The sequence below is a fragment of the Delphinapterus leucas genome, chromosome 16 (genome assembly GCF_059928025.1).
Source record: "Delphinapterus leucas isolate spDelLeu-1000000601 "Yukka" chromosome 16, BTC_Dleu_Yukka2, whole genome shotgun sequence".
Lineage (NCBI taxonomy): Eukaryota > Metazoa > Chordata > Mammalia > Artiodactyla > Monodontidae > Delphinapterus > Delphinapterus leucas.
In genome coordinates this window covers 48,658,529-48,679,854 of record NC_143144.1, presented here as the reverse complement: position 1 = coordinate 48,679,854, position 21,326 = coordinate 48,658,529, and the positions used below count along the sequence as shown (strand labels likewise).

The window sequence follows — 21,326 nt, the reverse complement described above, 5'->3', positions numbered from 1 at the left end:
CCCCTGTGAAGGAGATATTTGATTATGTCCATTTTAGAGATTAATAAGCTGAAGTTCAAGTAGTAGGTTATACACGGAGATGCTGAAAGTCAAACTATGGTCTGTCTTTTGCCAAAGGCCATGTTTCATTAACCATGATGCTTTGTTAGAGAGCTAGGTCTTTTATTTTTAACTTTTCTTTTTTTTAAAATTTTAAATGATTATTACAAAATTAATACATGCTTATTAAAGAAAAGTAGGTGGGAGAGAAGTAGAAAATGTCCCCAGGCCCATCATCAAGTAGAACTTCAGTCAGTATGTGATATATTTCTTTCCCATTATTTTATGCAATGTTATGTTCATTAACCATAATTGTGGTTAAATATATGTATATATAATATATACATTTTTATACATATATTTATACATAAATAAATTTATAAACCTTCGAATTCTGCTTTTGACTCTCCCCTCCAGATGTGCGTTTTGGTTACTGCCACATCACTGGTTAAGTATTTTAATAAATAAATATAGTAAACCAGGACTTGGAAACTTGTAGCTCTTTTATGCAAGCTGCCACTTGACCACGGGCAGGTTCCTTGACCTTCTGGTACTCAGTTTCCTCGCGCATAAGTGAGGGAGTTGGTTCAGAGCACTGATTTTGAAACTATGGTATCCCACGAAACCTCCTGGAGGCTGGGAGTAAAGATATCATCAGAGCAAGGAGGACCCTGGCCCTTCATTCCATCTGTTTCAACCTAAGCATCTACATTTATAACTCTCTTATAGATTTGGGGTTCAAGCACATTTGGAAAAAGGAACTCATTGATTTTTTATAGAACAGTATAAAATTGTTGGACCAGATGATCCTGAAGCTCAACATTTCTGTGATTCTCTTTTATGATATCTATTAAGTTGTGTGCGTTCTTAATGTTTTAAAACACTTCTTCACCAGATAGAGTGGTAGAGTAAGCAGAGTTGATACATTCTTTAAGATGATCTCAGGAACCATGTAATAAGCACAAAAAGAATCACTGATCAGGGCTTCCCTGGTGGCGCAGTGGTTGAGAGTCCACCTGCCGATGCAGGAGACACGGGTTCGTGCCCCAGTCCAGGAAGATCCCACATGCCGCGGAGCGGCTGGGCCCGTGAGCCGTGGCGACTGAGCCTGCGTGTCCGGTGCCTGTGCTCCTCAACGGGAGAGGCCACAACAGTGAGAGACCCGTGTACCACAAAAAAAAAAAAAAGAATCACTGATCAGTACTGAGCAATGTCTAAAGCACTGTCGAATTATTTCTTAGCAAATCTACCACTGCCTTTGACTTGATCCATCTCAGGTCCAATTTAATGCTCTTTTAGGGAAGACTAACCAGGGAATCAGTGGTGCCTTGAACTAATACATGTTTGAAAACTATGGACTTTACCAGTACCTGATTTTCCATTTTCCTTATGCATGTTCAAGTTTTGCATTTTGAGGGGATTGATTTTCGAGTCCCAGTGTCTTGACTTTTTCTCTTGCCTCCACAGAAGGAAGAATCTTGTTCAAAAATGAGGTGAATTAATGCTCAAGCACTCAAGAACCCCGGACAGCTACATGAAGTGTTTAAAAACTGCCCTGACCATCTCGCCACACAAGTCTGTCATGAGGCCTGACAGGATGAGTGCACCACGGAGGCACAGTGTCCTGCCCTGCAGGAACGGTGACTGCTGACCTGCCGGGAGCAAGCGGGGGGCCGCGTGTTGTCTGCCAGTACAATGAAGGAAGTGGTTTATTGGTCACCCAAGAAGGTGGCAGACTGGCTGCAGGAGAATGCTATGCCAGAATACTGTGAGCCTCTGGAACATTTTACAGGCCGCGACTTGATCAACCTAACCCAAGAGGATTTCACAAAACCCCCCCTGTGCCGAGTCTCCTCCGACAATGGGCAGCGGCTCTTGCACATGATAGAGACCCTGAAGATGGAGCACCACTTGGAAGCACACAAGAATGGCCACGCCAATGGGCACCTCTGCATTGGCACAGACGTCCTCGCCCCAGATGGCAGCTTCAGCATCAAGGTCAAACCCAAGGGGATGCCAAATGGGTATAGGAAGGAGATGATAAAGATCCCCATGCCAGAGCCAGAGCGCTCCCAGTACCCCATGGAGTGGGGCAAGACTTTCCTGGCCTTTCTTTATGCACTTTCCTGCTTTGTTCTCACCACAGTGATGATCTCGGTCGTCCATGAACGAGTACCTCCTAAGGAGGTGCAGCCTCCACTACCGGACACGTTTTTTGACCATTTTAACCGGGTGCAGTGGGCCTTTTCTATTTGTGAAATTAATGGCATGATCCTTGTAGGACTCTGGTTAATTCAGTGGCTGCTCTTAAAATACAAGTAAGTAAAGCAAAAGCTTGCAGATTCAGTGATTGGGGTTTCTCACTGCAGATGTTTGATATTCATTGTTGGGAAATGAAATTTATCAAGCAGTGGGAATCAAAGCACATTTCTCTTTATTTTGTTTGTTTTTAAACCACATATTCTGTTGAACCAACTAAAGCTCTGGCCACTTTAAGAAAGTTCTGTGCTTGTTGCCTGTTTTGTACAAGATTCATACAGAATGATGAGTAGAATTGTTAGAGGTGAGGTTTTTCTATTTTCACTTCACAGGAAAGAAAACCCTCAGACATCTTCAGAGAGTACAGGCTATTGAACCACAGAAAAACTACCCAGCCTTGGTGTTTTTAACCCATCACATCAGTTGTCGACAGTTGGCCTATGGGCCATGAGTGGCTGTGTAGCTTTTCCCACACAGAGTCAGATATCTAGAACTTAGCAATATGTATTTAAAGATGTTTCACACAAAGAATTTAGAACAGCTAGTCCAGAGTGGCTTGGACTATTGGGAGAATGATACCCACAGGGAATGACTTTAGGTGGGATGTGGATGAACCTACATGGCTTTCCACCTTCTATAGAATGTGTGGCATTTAAAGCAGTATTCCATTCAAATTTCTCAGGGTTTTTATTTTTTTATATTTTATTTTTTTGCGGTACGTGGGCCTCTCACTGCTGTGGCCTCTCCTGTTGCAGAGCACAGGCTCCAGACCCGCAGGCTCAGCGGCCGTGGCTCACGGGCCCAGCCGCTCCGCGGCATGTGGGATCTTCCCAGACCGGGGCATGAACCCGTGTCCCCTGCATTGGCAGGGGGACTCTCAACCACTGCGCCACCAGGGAAGCCCTCTCAGGGTTTTTAAATAGGTATCTCCTTTCAATTTCAGGTGGATCCAAAGTGGCTTTCATGTCCCAAGTTCTAAACTCAATGCAGACAAGCTGTTTGCTTGGGTTGCCTGTAGCAAACTAAACACCTACATTGTCCTCATCTTTGGTGTCTGATTTTTTCCATTAGCGGAACATCTTTATGGCTTCCATGCATGGGAGTTGGAAACTGGTTTGCTAAGGATCTGAGTTTCTCTCTGGTGGACTGTGTTTCATGACCCACAGTATGGTTGAATATTAAGGAGATCATCTTAAATCAAGAAAAAATGCAGACTGAGAATTTATGTTGAACTTTAACGGAAATGATGAGTTTTTTCCTGGTACGTTTCATAAGGTCTGTGTTTTTTTACCTTAAAATTATGTATCTACAAGTGGAAATAAAAGCAATTCCTGACTCTGTGCCAGGAAAGGGCTATCTTAACCTTGTATAAAGGAAGTAATTTAAGTGGCCAGTTTTTTGGGGGGGCTGGTTTGGCAATCCTGGAGTTTAAGCTAAATTTGAAATAGGAGCAATTGTCTGGGATGCATTTGATTTGGTGGAAGACTGTTTTTTGTTTGCTTTAGTTTTAAGAGGCTAAATAGATAAGAATAGGCCTTAGAAATATGAGATGCTCACAATTTATTAATTACATTCTTCCGGCTGTCAAACTTCAGTTCTGCTTTTGACTTTCAAGCTTTTTTCCCTAGAAGCTCGTTAGAAAACAATGCCCCGTACGTTTTGCTGCTTCAGAGGCAAGGTCAACTCAAATTAGGTTTCCTGGGGTCTTCCTGATTTTTGTTGTTTTGTTTATATGAGTTTGTTTTCTGGTTTTTATCAAAATTCTTACATGCAAGCTAATAATTTACTGCCCCAGAATATATCATTATGTACTTGTACATAACATGTGCAAGTTCAAATCTTTCACAGAACTGTGACTTTTGAATAATTTTATTCTTGTTCTAAGAAGTGTCCTAACCATAGGGATAATTTCTTTAAAGTATATTACTATTTATATTTCTCTCAGCAGGGACTTTTCCTCAAATCTGTTTCTCTTTAAGCTTTCTAATTTCATGTTTTACCGGTATTTATTGCTAATACTGTAGTCATTTGTATATTTAAATTGTTCTACAGCCATAAATCAGTTGACTCACACCTTGGGCAAAATTAACCCAGGGCTAGGACACAGGCAGCCTGGGCTCCAGCCCCAGCCATGCCCTCACATGGTGGGTGGTGTGGATGAATCTCCAAATCTCAGGAGCCTTGTTTTTCTCACAGATAAATAAAGACCTCTCAGTCTAGATGATTTCTATTGTTCTATACAACTGTGTTTTATTTGATTCTAACATTACTGAATGGGCCAGTTATGTCTGAGTATTATTAACTGCAGAGCATTTTTCGTCCAGAGTGCATCCAACTAAGGATTCTTTAAGGTCCTCTCTCTGGTTTCCACGTCAGCAGGATAACTCAACTGTTGTCATGATAATCCTAAGCATCCCCACCCTTGTCCTGCTACTGGGACACATCTGTGGCTTCCCATCTCCATCCTTGAGACCTGTCTTCAGTGTGTGTGGCACACCAGACATGGAAGAGGTAGGAAGAAAGATAGAGCTTGACACACCAAGCAGTGGGTATTAATGCGCTCCCTTTCCCTGGCCTTCATAAAGAAGATTAAACTGTTTCATACAGTCAGAGATCCCTTGTTTCTAGTTATTTGGCTATGGCAGTGTAACAGTTTTATTATTAGGTATGTTGGGAAAATGGATCCTTCTGGTTATGGAATATTCTGTTTAAAAGTGATAACCTCTCATTTTGTGCTTGACTCTTCTGACACTTGACCCCTCTCCCCAGCCTCCACCAGGAAGTTTGCTACTTAGGAGTATGTCCAGACCTCCTAGGAATTAAACCTGCCTGATCAGTAATTTCCAAAGGGACATTTTAATTTTACTTTGACTTTTAAGAGTCTTGGAGCCTTAAAAAATCAGCCTATTCCTTCTTGCTTCTTTATCTTCTACTTTTTAGAGAAGAATCAGGGGCTGAAACTGTAGAGGATGACTTATTGAGAAATGATATGCCGGAATTTGAGCAACATCTCCTGACAGCAAACCCTTCAGCCAGATGTTCAAGGTGCTAGAAAACATTGGTGCCCGAATTTATGACATTGTGACATTTGGTTCTATCCTTATGCTGTATACAGTTGTCCTTTACTGTTAAACATAAGTTCTGTTTTTTGTACTTAAATTTTTTTTGCGTCCTTTCATTCTTAACATCTCCCCCTCATGTCTATATGTACATATGCTGATATATACATAGGTCCGCATGGGGCTTCCATAACGTTGTGAAGTTGGAAAGCAACAACAATGCCTGTCCTTGACAACTTTTTGATTTTTAAAATTGTAAATAATGTTGTCTCCCCATTTAGAATTGGACTTTCAAGCCACTGACTAGGAAAAATTCCTGGGAAATCTCTGCATTTGTGTCAGACTTCACTGCAAAACAGGTATCCCTTGTTTTAAGAAAGTGTGATTAAAGAATATGTTAAAGGGACAGATTTGGTAGGGACTTTCCATGCATGGCTATATCGTAGCTGACACGATGGCACCCAAATGTGATACAGGTGGCTCAGCGCTATTAGGACGTTGTAAACGCCCACCAAGAAGGCGGCCAAGGAGCAGGCTGGCAGAATTTCCAAGCCAAGAATTTTCTAGCCACTTGAGAAGGCATTATGACTTAGTATGGTGGTCATAGGTACCTCAAACTCAACTTTTCTAAAACCAGATTTGTCATTTTTTTCTTTCAACTTCTTTTTCCTCCTATGTGGGCAGTGACATTTCCTAGAAACCTAGAACTTCTCGGTTCCTTTCATATAAATAGTCACTAAGTTCTGTCCATTCTAATTTCAGATTCATTACCTCTTTCCATTCCTACTTAGTGATGAACAGCGGGTGCTCATATGGAGGCCCAGTTCCTTAGCCTGAAGCCTAGGGTCCTTCATAATCTGACCCCAGGCTGTTCGACCTCATCTCCAGCTACTCTACTCCACGGTTTTCCTTGAACACTTCAAGCTCATATCACAGTCCATTCTATTCATTGTGTGTGTATCTCCTTCATTGCTAGACTTTTAAGTTCCCCAAGGGAAAAGACCAGATCTTTTTTGTCATTCATCTTTATATCACACTGCCTGATACAGAGTCTGGCACATAGAAAGTGCTCATTTAAAATTCATTCATTCATTCAACTTGTATTCACTGAGAACCTACTGTGTGCCAGGCACTGTGGTAGACCCTGAGGGTGCTGCAGTGAGCAGAGGCCCCTGATGTTCTCACATCAGCTTGTATTCTGACCAGGGTGTAACAGTCGTGAACAAATGAATATATAATACCAGGCAGTGATAAGAGAAATGGAGGAAAATAAAGCAGTCTAAAGGGTTAGAAAGTGTTGGGGATAGTGGGGGGGAGGTGGTATTTTAGACTGGGTGATCAGAAAAGTCCTCTAATGAGGTGACAGTTGAGCAGACACCCGAATCAAATGGGGGTGTACCAAGTAGGTGTTTGGGGCAGGAGCAGTCAAGACAGGAGGCACAGCAAGTACAGAGTCTCTGAGGTTTACCTGGGGAATAGCCACGGGCCTGTGTGGCCAAACGAGCTGGGAGGAAGCAGTGACACGGGGTCAGGGAGGTATGGATGGCATCGTGGGCTGTGGAAAAAGAGGCAGGATTTTTGTTCCAAGTGTGATGATGTCGTTAGGGGAGAATGATGTCAACAGATTGGTATTTTAAAAGAAGCCCTCTGGCTGCCGTTTAGAGAATAGGGAAGCAAGAGTGGAAGGCGGGGGATGGGTGTTAGGATGCCATTACAAATGGTCCAGTTGGAAGATGACCGCGACTTAGACTCACGTTTGGCCAATGAATACATTTTGTGCTGGGCTGTGGGGAAGGGATAAACTTCCTAGAAGCTATGGCTTCTGTTACATTTAGAACTCCTTAATCTTTTATAGCCACAGGGCTGACTTCTGTTACAGTATCTCATACAGGGTTTTGGGGTCCCTCTGTGAATCTCTGAATTTTATTTGAAATTTAATGAGGAATGAACCATAGATTGAGATAGAATTCACTAATTTGAGAGTGCTCTCAACGTTGCTTGAATATATTTTACTTCAGAGCAAAGTCAGGTGATGTGTATATTTGTTTTCTGTCATGGCTGCTTTTAGATCAGATATTTGCCTAAAAGGAGTAGCACAAGTCAGGTGGGGAGTGAGGGTAGATAGTAAAACGATGAATTAAATATTGCAGGATATATTGATCCACTGGTGGTGTAAAGATTTGAAGAAAAAAGAAAAGGAGCCATTGGATAGTTGGGATGTGGGGTGGAGTTGAAAGAGCTTTGTGGTTGAGGCATTTTGGGCATGGAGTAGAATATTCTGGCATAAACAGTTGTATAGAGTTATGGAGAGAGTGGTAGAATGGTCACCAAGTAGGTTCTTTGAAAACTGATCTCATACCAAAAGGAAAGGAGCTAGAGAAGGAAGTGCTGTTGGCAGATCCTGCTTAAGACTTGACATCTCTATTCGGAACCGTTTCTGGGGGCTTCCTTGATCCGGAAGGAAGGAACAGATACAGTTTTCCAGTGTGGCTTTCCCAGGATTACACTCTGAGAGTACTGCAGTGGATTTTTAGATGTTTGGCAGCAGTATGTTTTTTATGTTGGGAGACTGCTTTGGAAAAGACTTACTTTGTATTTTATCCTTTGGTAAATGCCCTGGGTTTGGAGGCCTTATTTGTTAGGAGGGTGTCTGCCAACATAAGAAGGTTTATCTACAGCATTTGCCTCTCTCCTGTGAATGGAATGTAATTTCCAAGGACAGAAGCCTTGTGCTGATTGGCAACTGCTGCTGTCAGGTGCTAATTTGATTTTTTTGTTTGTTTCTTTTGTGTCTTATTCAACAGGCTAGACTCCACTAACATTTATCTTTCATTTTACCCCAGTTTGATTCCATCAGTGTTTCTTTTCACATTAAGTTGATTGGATCAAAGTACTTATCTCTTTCCTCTTCTACTCCCCAAGGTAGTTTATGACCACAGTTACTGTCAACATTTTTTCAGTTGTTTTTAAGTCTCTGATGGTTGTGACTAAGTTACGTTCTTGAAAGCTGTTGATGTAGAGCATTTGAGATGAAGCAGGTCCCTTCAATAGAGTTTATTTTCCAAGTTCCAGAAGAGCCTTTTTTTTAAGGCTGTTTCACTTTATTAGAAATCGTTGGTACATTGTGGACCACTAGGCTAGGCTGGTCTCTAATGGAACTTCAGGGCATCTTTACGTTTAGTAATTCGTCAAGAGTTATTGAAGACTGGTGCTAGGGATGTAGCAGTGAGCAAAACAAAGCTACATAGAGGTTATCTCCTGGGGGATTTTTGTTTGTTTTCACAGTAACATCTCAGGTTTTTAAAGTGTGTGTTGTCCAGACTCTATCCTAAAGTATAAAACTCATGAGGACAAAAATTCCCTCATGTTATTGCTTTGGGGGCATCTAGCACATTATTTAATTGGCTGATAGACTGTCATATTCCTCTCCAGCCATAAAGCAAGTTAAGAGCTCATGGATCGTCCCTTCCCTTCCTTTCCTCTCTCTCTTCACATGTACCTGCATCTATTATATACTTACTCAAAGTCTGTTTTCTTCTGTTCCTTTTCATCCATGTTGTCAAAAATCATTATCGCCCTGTTCAAACGGCAGATTCCAAACATTTGAGTAACGAGAATTTTTTTTTTTTACATGCACTGGTCATTTCATCCAATCAACTCTTTAAGCAGTGTGTTCTCTTGTCTCAGTGAAGATACCTGAGACACAGAAAAGCTGTTGACTTGCCCAAGATCCCACACAGAATATTTTGAGGATTGAAGGCTTTTCAGTATAAATCCAGTCTCATAGTGTCCTGGTATAATAGGCATCTGTCCTCTGGAAATGTGTTTTCTTAGCAGATATAGTAGCATAGATTCAACATGCAGAGGACAGATAGAATGAAAACAGATCAGTCCTGTGTTGGATAATAAGGTTTATGTGTCATATACCATCCAGGAGACATTCATACTTGCCCCAGGGTGGACCTGCCAAACCTGAAAGCTATCCCAACTTGGCTGTTCCACAGTAGTTTGTAGAAAGCGTACTGAGTCCTGTCCTACTTGACTGCTGTCCTGTGACCTCCTAGGTATGGTGTGGCATGGGCCCTACTCACCATGGGTCTGGGAAATGCCCTCTGCCTCCATGCAGTCACGCTTTTCCACTGAAGACTGCTGACCAGGCGCGCCCAACCTTAGACTTTTTCTTGCTGTTTCTAGCAAGTTTTCTCCCCTTGATTCTGACCCTGGGCGGCAGAGCCCGGGGTTAAGATCCTGTTTTCCTTCCTGGGGACCTTCCCTGTCCCATTATCTTCCCGTGTAATCTGGGCGTCCTAGGCTTTTGCAGGCCTCTGCTCACCCTCCTTGGAGTGGGGAAGGACAGTCACTCTAGGCACTAGATTCAGTTCCAGGCTCTACCTCACTTCTCATTCTCACTTTGTTAGCTCACAGATGGTCTTACCCACTTTCACCTCTTCTAATTTTTACCAGTTTAGGTCTCAAGACCTAAATACTAGCCTAAACCCTAGGAATTGTAGGGAAGCTAAATTCAGTAATTCCAGCAATTTAGGTTTTAAGTTAACATAAATATTATAAGAGGCTTTTTAAACTGAGACTTAGGATAAAAGGGAGAGAAAGCAAAAAAAAAAAATTGGTGCAATAAATTAGTTTACATGAGTTAATTTTTATTTATGACACAAAAGGAAAAACTAAGTAGTGTATCTTGCCTGTAGGCCAATTAGAAGATAAACAAAAAAAATTTACTTACGTTGCCTGAGATAAATAATGCTAACATCTGGTTTCATATTCCTTTTCATATTTTTCTGTATGCTCATATAGGTGTAATCGACATATGTGTGTATTTTTAAGTAGTATCACATTTGCCTTGTATTTTACAGTGTGCCCAGGGATCATCTCTTTCCCTCTTCTCTTAAAAAACCACCAGGGATGTCTGTCTAAGTATTCATGCTCTTATTTAGAAGTCACCACATATGTCCCCCCTCAGCCTGTTTGTATCATGGTAATGGTAGTTAAGCATTCAGTTATACTGTAAATCTTACTGGTTTGAGATCATCTTATCCCTACAGCCATCTACTAACTGAGGTGAATATGGTCAAATTACTTAAATACTTAGAGTAGCATTGTTTCCTCACTACAAAATGGGGACAATAAAATAGTGTCTTATCTCAACGTTGTTGTGTGGATGGAGTGAGATAATGTGTATAAAGCACTTAGCTGAGTCCTTGGCGTCCTCCTGGTTCCCAAGCCTGCCCCGCCCCCATCCTCATCTTAGTAAATGGCATCTCTGTCCTGCCCCATTCTCAGGCCAAACGCCTCGGTTTTGTTGTTGGTATTCGCTTCCACCCCACATCTGGTCTGTTAATCCCACCACTTCTCGCCACCTCTGTTGTTGCCCTGGGTCTAACCAACGTCGTCTCTTACGTGGGTTGTTGCAGGAGCTTCCTACTGGTCTCTCTGTTTCCATTCTTGTTTCCCTTAAGTCACTTGTCAACTCGGCAGAGAGAATGTGTCACTGTACAGTAAGCTGGTGTATGTCACTCTTCTCCCACCTCATACAGTTTTTGTTTTTTTTTAATAGTTTCAGTTTTACTTTTTTTTAAATTTATTTATTTATTTTTGGCTGCGTTGGGTCTTTGTTGCTGTGCACAGGCTTTCTCTAGTTGTGGCGAGCGGGGGCTACTCTTTGTTGCGATGCATGGGCTTCTCATTGCCGTGGCTTCTCGTTGCGGAGCACGGGCTCTAGGCGCGTGGGCTTCAGTAGTTGTGGCACGTGGGCTCAGTAGTTGTGGCTCACGGGCTCTAGAGCCTAGGCTCAGTAGTTGTGGCTCACAGGCTTAGTTGCTCCATGGCATGTGGGATCTTCCCGGATCAGGGCTGGAACCCGTTTCACCTGCATTGGCAGGTGGATTCTTAACCACTGTGCCACCAGGGAAGTCCCCTCATACAGCTTTTAGGTCAGAGGTCCTTATGGTGACCAAGGAGGTCCCTCCAGACCTCATGTCCTCATGCACTCTGCTCCCTGACCCCTGTGCCAACACCCACACATACTAGCCTTTGTTTGGAATCTTCTTCCCCAGACGTCCTCATGGTTAACCCCCTCATATACAGGGACACCTTCCCTGATCAACTTAGCCCCAAATTGTAACCTCCCATCCTCCAATGACACTCTTGCTTCATTTTACCCTTTAGCACTTACCTAACATGCTGTATATCATCTATCTTGTTTATTGCCTGCCTCCCCCCCTAGAATATAAGTACCACAGGGCAGGCTTTTTGTCCATTCTGTTCACTGCTGTATTTCCAGTGCCCAGAATAATGCCTAGCATATATATATATTTGTTATGAGAATAAATAAATAATAATAGCAGCAGCTAACATTAATTGAGTATTGCACTATGATGATTACTGTGCCTAGAATTCAGTAAATGTTAGCCATTGCTGGTGAAGTATGTGCTTATTATGTTTTTAGAATCCAACCCCCTGTTAAAAAGAAAATGTTACTTTTAAGGGTAATCCTTTAGCTTAAGAGCAAACATTCATTGTTGAGTTCTGCCCGCTGTGACTGAACAAGCCTTAAGAATGTGATTCAAGGTGAGTTTTGATGAAGGGAAGGAATGAAGAAAGATCTGTATACATATACGTATTTGTGTTATGTGTACACATACATATTTGTATTATGTATACACACATATGTATATATGCGTACATACTATTTTTGTTAATAGCCTAAAATACTAACAAGAAATGTAACTTGTTTGGTACTTATATATGCAGCAGTTTCTGGAGGCTACTTGATTTTAACTCTTCATAACTCAAGTAGATCATATTGATGTTGTCTTTCATATCTTACAGCGTAACATTTTTTCTTTATGTTACAATCTATATTTAACTCAGGAAATAATATTTTTTTAAAAAGATGGCTTAAGTGGGGACAATTTTATAATATGATCTGTTCTTTGCAAGTTCCCTAAACTAGTATGGATCATTTCCGGAACTTAATTTTTGCATTATATTGCAGACCTTTTACATGGGACTTAGAAAAAAATATAAGCCACTAAGCCACTACCTTTTTTTTTTTCCTTTTAACTTGACAATTTCATTAGTGAAAAGAGGAACTAATTGAAAATCTGCAGACCTGGGTTTTGTTGTGGCTGTCTCATTGACTGACGCTCTGGCCCCAGGCTAGTACTTAAACTCTTTACATCTTACTTTTTCCTTCTGTAAAATAGTATATGCTAAACAGCAATGTGGTTAACATAGTTAATACCAAAGATGCAAAAATCTCTTTGAGTTGGATTTTTTTAAGGCAAAGAGGCACCGTGCGTGTACAGACACATTTCTGGGCCGGGTGCATGGGTCCCTCTCATTCTCCTGATTCATGAACTGCCATCCTCCTGTGTGCACACCCAGGAAGTATTAGGCGAGTCTGGATCTCCCGGGAGAGCATATGTTTTTACTTTTCTGTTTACTCTAGAGCATTTATTCCTTCCTTTTTGTTTTACAACCCTTTCCTTGGGATTTTCCTTCTTAAAGTACCGAATTAAGCCCTGGGTTTTCATGATTCACCATCTGGAGCAGTTGAGACTCCTGTGATGGGTAGAAAGCCCAGACAGGGCAATGAGGAGACGGGGGAGGCAAGGGAGGAAGATGATAGGACTCACAGTCCTTACTTGGATGAATGCCGCCATCTTGGCAGGTGTCATCACTTAAAATATAAGTGCAGAAACGATGCAAAGTGAAGGATTGGTGAGCATCAGCAAAGGTTCATTCTGGCAGATAAATTAAAGAGTTTAAAGGACAAACATTTATGGGAAGAAGCAGGAAAGCACTGTCAGAGGGAGTAAAAAGTGAAGCTGTTAAGCACAGAACCGCAGGTGTTGCCCATATTACCGGTACCGTCATGAGTCTCACTGGGACTAAAACATAAGTAAAGAGCAGCTTTCTTTAAGAGCTTTTCCTCTAACAGAAGGAATGAGGGCCTCTGTTGGTAATGGTGATGCCAATCTTACTATTAAAAATACCGTAAAATACAAAACAAGTTCTGAAGTGATTTGGAGGATGAAGTAGCTCTGCCCAGTTGGGAACATGTAGGAGGCTTCACGCAGAGGTGGTATTTGAGGTAGGTGGATAGAGTAACAGGAGAGGCCAGGGAAAGAGATTTGCTGGCAAAAGCAAGAAACTAGGGTTTTAGGGAACGGATGAGTGGGGCTCGTTTTGCCCAGGGCAGTGGAATTCAGGTCTGCAAGATAAAACAGTTAAGGTAGCTTGGGGTCATGTTGAGCAGTTGTCATAATCCAGGGAATCCATGGACTAGTAGCAAGGAACTAAAGGGAGGAAAACAGATTTAAGAAACTCTTTGGAGTTAGCTTCAACAGAATGTGGGAATGGGAGTGGGAGGCTATGAAGAAAGTAAAATGGAAGATGGCACCAGGCACCTTCTTTAGAGTAGGTGGTCTCTCAGAGACCTGAGTGACAGGCAGTGTTCCAGGAGTCCAGGCAGAGGGAATGGCTGGCACAGAGATCCTACCTAAGGCAGGAGGGACTTGGGGTGATGTGTTCAGTTGCACCAAGGGCATCGGACTGGAGTTGAAGAATGGCGGGGAGAGCAGTGGAAGGTGAGCTTAAGAGAGAGGCAGGCCAGATCATCTAGGGCCTCATGGGCTTGGCAAAGGATTTGGATTTTATTCAAAATATATCTGGCAACTATTGGAGGGTTTTAAAGGACATACTCTGTTTAACTGTTTCAAACAAAAGATGATTCTGGCTGCTCTTTGTAGAAAGGATTTTAGGGAGGCACAAGTGGAATTAGTGACACTAGGTCAAAGGTCATAGTGGAAGTTCAGGCGAGATAGAATGTTGAGAAATGGATGACATTTCAGAATGACTGACCAAACACTGGGGGGGACGTAAAGCATATCTAACTGGGCACGGACTGTGCAAACGATAATGAAGAATGGACAGTTTCCTTCTGGATACCTAGAAGGATTTTTTTCAGTACTTTACTAACTAACATGGTTATCATTAAATAACTATCAGAAGTGCTTATTTTGTAGAGGTCTGGGTCAATACAAAATATGACATAAAACACTAAGTGAAAAATCTGAGTTAAGTGGATTTTGATATGTAGCTTAAATGTGATCGGATGTTGGCTCATCGATTGGAACACAACAGTGTAGTCTCAAAATGAAATTGGGATTTCTTACACAATTTGAAGCCATTTCCTGAATCTTTTTGTCTTGTGTAATGTATTTATATTTCACCTTAGACTCTCTGAAACTGCAATTTCCCCATCTGTAGAATAAGGATCATAGCCTTGCATTGCAGGTTATTTTAAGAATTAAATGACACAGAGCTTGGCGTAGAGGAGGAATTTGGCAAAACCCTAGTTACTGTTAATAACAGTCTGGGGAAATTCCTCAGTAGCATTTCTCTGAATCATTAAGAAAGATACCGTTTTGCTGGCGAGGAAGCCAATTTCCAAAGAAGTTAATTGAGATGATTCAAATCATCACGCGAGCCTTTGCTAAAGGTAGAGCCAGCATCTGTGTGAAGATAAGCTGGAGACGCCTTGTCCCTGTGGCATATACTGGAGGGACCTGAACTGCGCACTGGCCTCCATGATTGCTCCAGAGATGTGGGCCTCCCTGATCCTGGTCCAGATACATGTGCTGTCCCCCGTGTTTATCGCCTCCTACTTTGGGATTGTTGCTTAGTTCCACTGCTGTGTCTCAGGACCTGTTTGTTTCAAGAGCTGGCAGAGCAGGTCTGAGCACTGAAAGAATTGTGTGTCTTCTGGCTACAGCTCAGAAAGAGACAACTTGCGGGAAACAAAAGAACTTGCCAGTATTTTAATTTTACTTTCCAGTATATTCATTTCTTTCATCGTTTTTTCTTTAGAATTTTAGACCATTGTATCAAATGCCAGAAACAAAGCAGTACTGCTATTTTAAGCCTGTATTTGGTAGTAATTAATCAGGTTCTGTGTACTTTTTCCTCCTTAAGTAGGGATAGTAAAAGGTTTAATAAAGTTATCCTGGACCTAACATAACATACCATTCTAACAAGTCTTAATGATTATCTATAAAATATTAACACTTTTATTCATATTTCCTTATCGAATTTAACAATAATGAAGAATGGACAGTTTCCTTTCTCTTGCATTGTATTGCAGACCTTTTACATGGGACTTAGAAAAAAATATAAGCCACTACCTTTTTTTTTTTTTTAATTTAACAATGTTTTTCTTTTCTGTCAGAGCAAGTAGTAATGAGCCTATTACTCAAATACTTGAGAGAAGAATAATCGTGACCAAGTACAAGCGTCTGTGACGTGATAGTCATTGCAGAGTGCAAGCAGATAGGAAACAGGCTTCTTTCCAACATGAAAGGAGAGATATATCCCATGTGAGAAGAACAGCATTGTGGTTTTGAGAATTATAATGTGCATATTGTCCTTGGCATTTGCTTAATCTCTGGAAATACCTCATTAATGTTTCCTCTGTGGCTTTTTTGTTGTCTTGTTACATTTTTAACTACTTTAAACCTTTTTTCTTTAAAGCACATCTTGAACTTTTAAACTTAAGTGAGAAAGAATTCTAATGTGTGAAATTGTTTGATTAAGGAAAAATACCTTAACAGGATACAAGTTTTTGAAACACTTTTATATCCTGCTTTTTAAAGTTTATGGTAGGAGATTCTTGTTTAAAATTATACATTGAAGATATTCTAAGCTTACTTTCAAAAAGATTAATACCAAAGATCAGAAGATTCTTATTAATAGTCACTTCCAACTTGTCACCATGTGAATATTGATGGAGTCACATTGATAAAATCATTTGACTTTTTCACTTCAAGTCAAAGAGTAAATGTGACTGAATCTTTAATGTTTGATACTTTTAAAGTATTTTTTGTTAAAGAATTTGTCTTTTCTCATCCATTATCATTTTTTCATATACCTCATTCTCAGGTAATCCTAAGTCTTTTCACTGTTTCTCAAATGTGACTCAAGTTTGAGATATGGAAATAGTTACTGGTGTTTGTGTGTGCGTGTGTGTATCTTATGTGCACCATGAAACCATCAGGCAAAGGGATTTAAGATAGTAATCTTTCCCAAAATGGAGTGATAGGAGTCATTTTATTTGCTTCTCTTCATCTAAAGAGATTAACATATCTAAATAGACTTAACAGTTTTCTGTTGTAGATGTTTTTCGTATAGTTCAAGTAAAATGGCAAGTAATTTCTGTTTGTTTGAACAGGATGGTGAGAGAGGGCATTTTCTTTTTGAGAAAAATGATCATCGTGTCTTACAATGTAAAATTCACGCGGGTATTTCAAGTTATTTTGGTAAGACATTTATAGTCTAGTAATATTCTCTAGTATTGTCCCTCTTTATATTGTTTAATTATACTGTGCTTTTCATCAAGTGAAATTAGAGGCACATACCTTTATAAAAGACAGCTTTATGCTGAATAAATTCTTGCCCTTGGAGGTGGCAAGCACAGCTTTAATAAGAGAAAATGAGACATTCTCTGTGGTAAGCAGTTTTGACCCAGTTTCTAAAATCTGGGTAAAGAGGCACAACACCCAGGCTCTACCCGTACAACCTAAGGACCTTACATGAACTGTGTAGTTATGAATGAAATACTAATACAGTTATGTGGGTTATTTTTAAATTAATTTCTAATCACACAGGCGACATATCACTTCATTCCTCTTGTTAAAAAATACAAACGATACAAATTCTCCTCCAGTAGGAATGTCCATCCTGCATAAAAATAGAGGCACATTGTACAATTATAGAGTGAATGTTCAGTATCCTCAGAGGAAAGCCTGTTCACTGTTTCTAAAAAATGTGTGTTTATTTATGTTAGGTTGCCCTGGGCCAAGGAAAAATTTGAACCCCTCAAGGTTGAAGAGGAGGAGACCCACAGGACTGTGATTCTGGCCTGTGGTAGAACAAGATAGAACAGGTAGAATTAGAAGGGAAGGAACATTCTTGTTCAAGGATACACTTAAGTTTGTACAACTTAATCTAGTTAAAGCCAAACCTATGTGGAAATTGCTATTAGGAGAAGTTATCAAACTCAATATACATGTTCACATATACATATCAAATAATTTCATTAGAACCACCAATAAACTTGAAATGGAAAAGATGTGTGATTCTAATTCTTGCTTATTTTGTGATTCATCCACAAAATGTATACATTTGTTGACTGCCACTATGCATGGATGGCAGGGATTTTCCGTACATCATTTCTAATGTTCTTATTTCTGGTTTACAGATTAGGAAACTGAGACTCAGAGATGTCAATAGTCTATCCCAAGGCCACATAGTTAGCAGAGAGAGGTTGGATGCTATCACTGAGACAGGCTCTTTTCTTGGCATCATGCTACCTTGGAGATCTGCTAAGATAATCAGTTTCTGGGATGTACAAGTACAGTGGTTTAATGTCTTTGGCTCATTAAATGTCAGAAAAGTTTTGAATTCTCATTTTAATGTCATTGTAATTTTCTGAACATCTTTTTTATGACAGAAAAGACACTCTCTAAATGTTTAACCACAGGTACTGAGTCAGCTCTGACCCATCAGAATAGGCCCTACTTGTACGTCAGTTGAATGTCAACTCATGTTTAAGGCCTCAGGAAGCCCAATTAATAGCAATATAGAGTGTTTTAAACTCCTCTGGCCTTAAAGTTAATATTTAAAAAGAAAAAACAGAATCATTCTCAAAATCCTCACCTTAATCTGCTCTTAGCTATAGTTATAAAATTCTGATTTCAATCTCTCAAGTAGTTTTGGGGTTTGTTTGTATTGTTGGGTCATTGAAAACTTGAAGTAAATGAACCTGCGAAATTTCATGACTGAGTGTCTGCCCTGTTTTTCCCTTTTTCTAGGTCTATTATTAGCAGAAGATTTTTCTGCATAGTTGGCACGCTGTACCTGTATCGGTGTATTACAATGTATGTAACTACACTCCCAGTACCCGGTATGCATTTCAACTGCTCTCCGAAGGTAAACCATTCCTTGCTGTAATTTCCCTTTTTGTTTGTTTCTCATCTTGCCCAGGGGTCCTTTGATGTAGGCCAAAGGTAAAAATTTCTTTAGAATAGAATCAAGTCCCTTTGCCTTCATCTGGGAACGTCACTAAGCAATACAGCTAGGTGGCCCCACCCTTCTTAAAATTCCCAAAGCCCAGTGCTTCGCAGCTGGGGAAATACGTGGTCTAGTTAGTGTGATGGAAGCAGTTAAGCTTTGTGTGTGGGCATAGCTCTTTGGTTTCCTGCCATACTTTTAAAATATCATTCGCTCCCTTGATACAGATCCAGAAGCTTTTATATGCGTTTTCCCTCTCTTAGATGGAAGGTTCTGTTTCAAATGATATTTTTTCCTTCTTTCTATTAATCCCTACAGTGGGAATCCGTAACAGCGGAGCTAGAGACACTATTCCTGTCCCTTTGCACCCTCCACCCACCCAAACAAGATCTCTCCTCCCTGGCGGGACATTTTGCTGTATTGATCTTCTCTAGTAGCATAGAAGCTTTTCTTTAAAATAAACTTTATTCCTCTTCTATTGTCTCTACCTTTCCATCAGATTCACGTAATACTCCTTACCCCAACTTTTGCCTTGGAATAATTTCAACTGGGGAGATCATCGGAATTTTATGAAATAATTAACAGGAGATTTAGTTTTAAAAATGTCTAACTACATTAAAGCTTTTTAATGTAATAAGGAGTAGAAGAAGCTCATTTCCTCGATTTGGGTGGGAGAAAAAATGGAATGCTGTGTGTTTGGAATCATTTCTTCACATCGCACTTGTGCTAGTGAAACATCCTTTCAATTTCATCCATTTGTACTTTTGTTACTTCCAGAAGAGACATTCTCTCTGATAGAACCTTGGAAGAGGGCTGAAGAATCCAGTCCCTTGGAAGAGGGATTTTTTTTTTTTTTCAGTACGCGGGCCTCTCACTGTTGTGGCCTCTCCCGTTGCAGAGTACAGGCTCCAGACGCACAGGCTCAGCAGCCATGGCTCATGGGCCCAGCCGCTCCGCGGCATGTGGGATCCTCCCGGACCAGGGCACGAACCCGTGTCCCCTGCATCGGCAGGTGAACTCCCAACCACTGCACCATCAGGGAAGCCCTGGAAGAGGGATTTTTAAAGTGGTGTCTTTATCATTTGAAATTCTGGATCTCTTTAGGTTGCTTGCTTACTGTGGTCCCCTTCCTTCCTAGACTTACATACGTGCTCAGAGAGGTAGCTAGTTTGTTACTGTCCTCTTTCCGTTTTTGCTACAGTCTATTTCCGTAACTGGAGAAGCCGTCATAAGGAATGAATGATCCCAAGGTTCTACTCATCTCCATCAGCAATCCTGCCTCTCTGCATCTCCTTGCTCTTTCTTCAGCCCTTCCAAAGAAAGCCAGCCTCACATCTTCTTTATCCTCTATGAAAGCTCTCAGGCACTTGCCTACAGCTCCTGACTTAGACGAAATACCTTGTTGTCACTGAGGACCCAGTGATGTAGACTCCTGCTGGGAGGCTGGCTTGATAAGCAAGTGTGTTCTCAGTAGTAGTTCGGTTCTTAAAAAAGTCTGTGCCTGGGAAGTTTCTCCACCAAGGAACATGTCATACCAGTTTAGGTAGATGTGGGATCTGGTCCAGCCCATGTTGAAGATGGACCCAGCATCAAGGGGTCGTGCTGTGTGTGTGGCCTTTCTCCCTGATCTGGTTCCAGCCTTGTTTCTTCTTAGGACCTCTGCAGCTCCACCCAGTTGCCGGCAACCCCACACTTGGTTAGTATTGGCACTTACAGAGTCAGCTTCAGTCATCAGCACATCCAATCAAGATCCCGTAGCTAAATATAGCTTGTGGGTTTTCTTGGTAAAGACAGAGGTAATGGCAGGGACAGTATGCAAAACCAGACCCAAGTGTGTCACTCATTTATCATGCTGCCAGAAACCCCGACTAGGGCCATCTTTCTGTGACAGTCTTCTGGAAATTAGAATCTTTAAAGTAAAGTATACAGGAGGGGGTAAGATGTTAGCAAAAATTATTAGTAAAAACTCACTAAATCTAATTCTTTTGTAGAACAGAGTTCTTGGAAGAATGGGTTCCAAAACACAGTTTTTTGTTCTGAAATTTTTCAACTGTATCCCAGAGAGAAACGAGTATAAGGAGCCACCGTGTGCCAGCACCCAGATTCAGTAGTTACCAAGATTTACTACATTGGCTTCATCTTATCTTCTGTTTTTCTTTTGAAGTATCTTAAAGCAAACCCCAGACAATGTTATTTCATTGCTACATACTTAATATGCATCTAAAAATTTTGGACATTTTATCTCATAACTTTAACGCTGTTGGTACATTCGGCACAATTAACAATAATTCTTTGGTATTGGCAATTACCAACTCGTGGGATATCTTGATTGTCTTAAAAAATGCCTTTTTTAAAAAAACAGTTGGTTTGTATAAATTAGGATCCACAGTCTTTATATGACATTTAGTTGTTCTGTCTGTTAAGTCTCTACATTCTAGAGCAGTTCCTTCTCTCCTCCCCACCCCCCGTTTATTTTTTTTGGCACGCGGGATCGAACCTGTGCCCCCTGCAGTGGGAGCTCGAAGTCTGAACCGTTGGACCGCCAGGGAAGTCCCCCCACCCCCTTTTTGTAAACCCCATCAGTAACTTACAGAGATCAGAGCAGTTGTCCTGTAGAATATCCCACATTCTGGACTTATCTGTTTGCTTCTTTCTAGTGTCAATTAACTTCTTCCTCTCTCCTCCATATTTCCTCTAAATAGAAAGTTGGCTCTGGAGACTTGATTCAGTTGTTCTAATTTCTTTGGCAAGAACACTTCACAAGAAAAACAGAATGATTTCTGAAGCTAGACAGAAGACTTGGAAAAGGTCTTGAAGGCGCAGTGCTGCCTCTTGGAGATCAAGCTTAAGAAACTGAGAGGTCAGACAAGGGTCAGAACA

The 21,326-nt window shown here is 40.9% G+C and overlaps 1 protein-coding gene across 6 annotated transcripts in view; it reads left to right on the top strand.

The window, feature by feature from the left end:
• The window catches only part of SGMS1 (sphingomyelin synthase 1), a 70,686-nt gene that overhangs the window by 30,994 nt on the left and 18,366 nt on the right, over positions 1–21,326 (top strand). For 5 of the 6 annotated variants that reach the window (XR_016387986.1, XR_016387987.1, XM_089897258.1 and 2 more), the window contains exons 2-4: positions 1,507–2,357; positions 18,248–18,365; positions 19,345–19,458. Coding sequence is in view for 4 of the 6 variants with exons in the window: in XM_089897258.1 (XP_089753384.1) it covers positions 1,735–2,357; positions 18,248–18,365; positions 19,345–19,458 (855 nt within the window). In the remaining 2 variants the exon portion in view is untranslated. The remainder of the gene's footprint in view (positions 1–1,506; positions 2,358–18,247; positions 18,366–19,344; positions 19,459–21,326) is intronic. The other variant, XM_089897259.1, reaches the window with a different exon arrangement.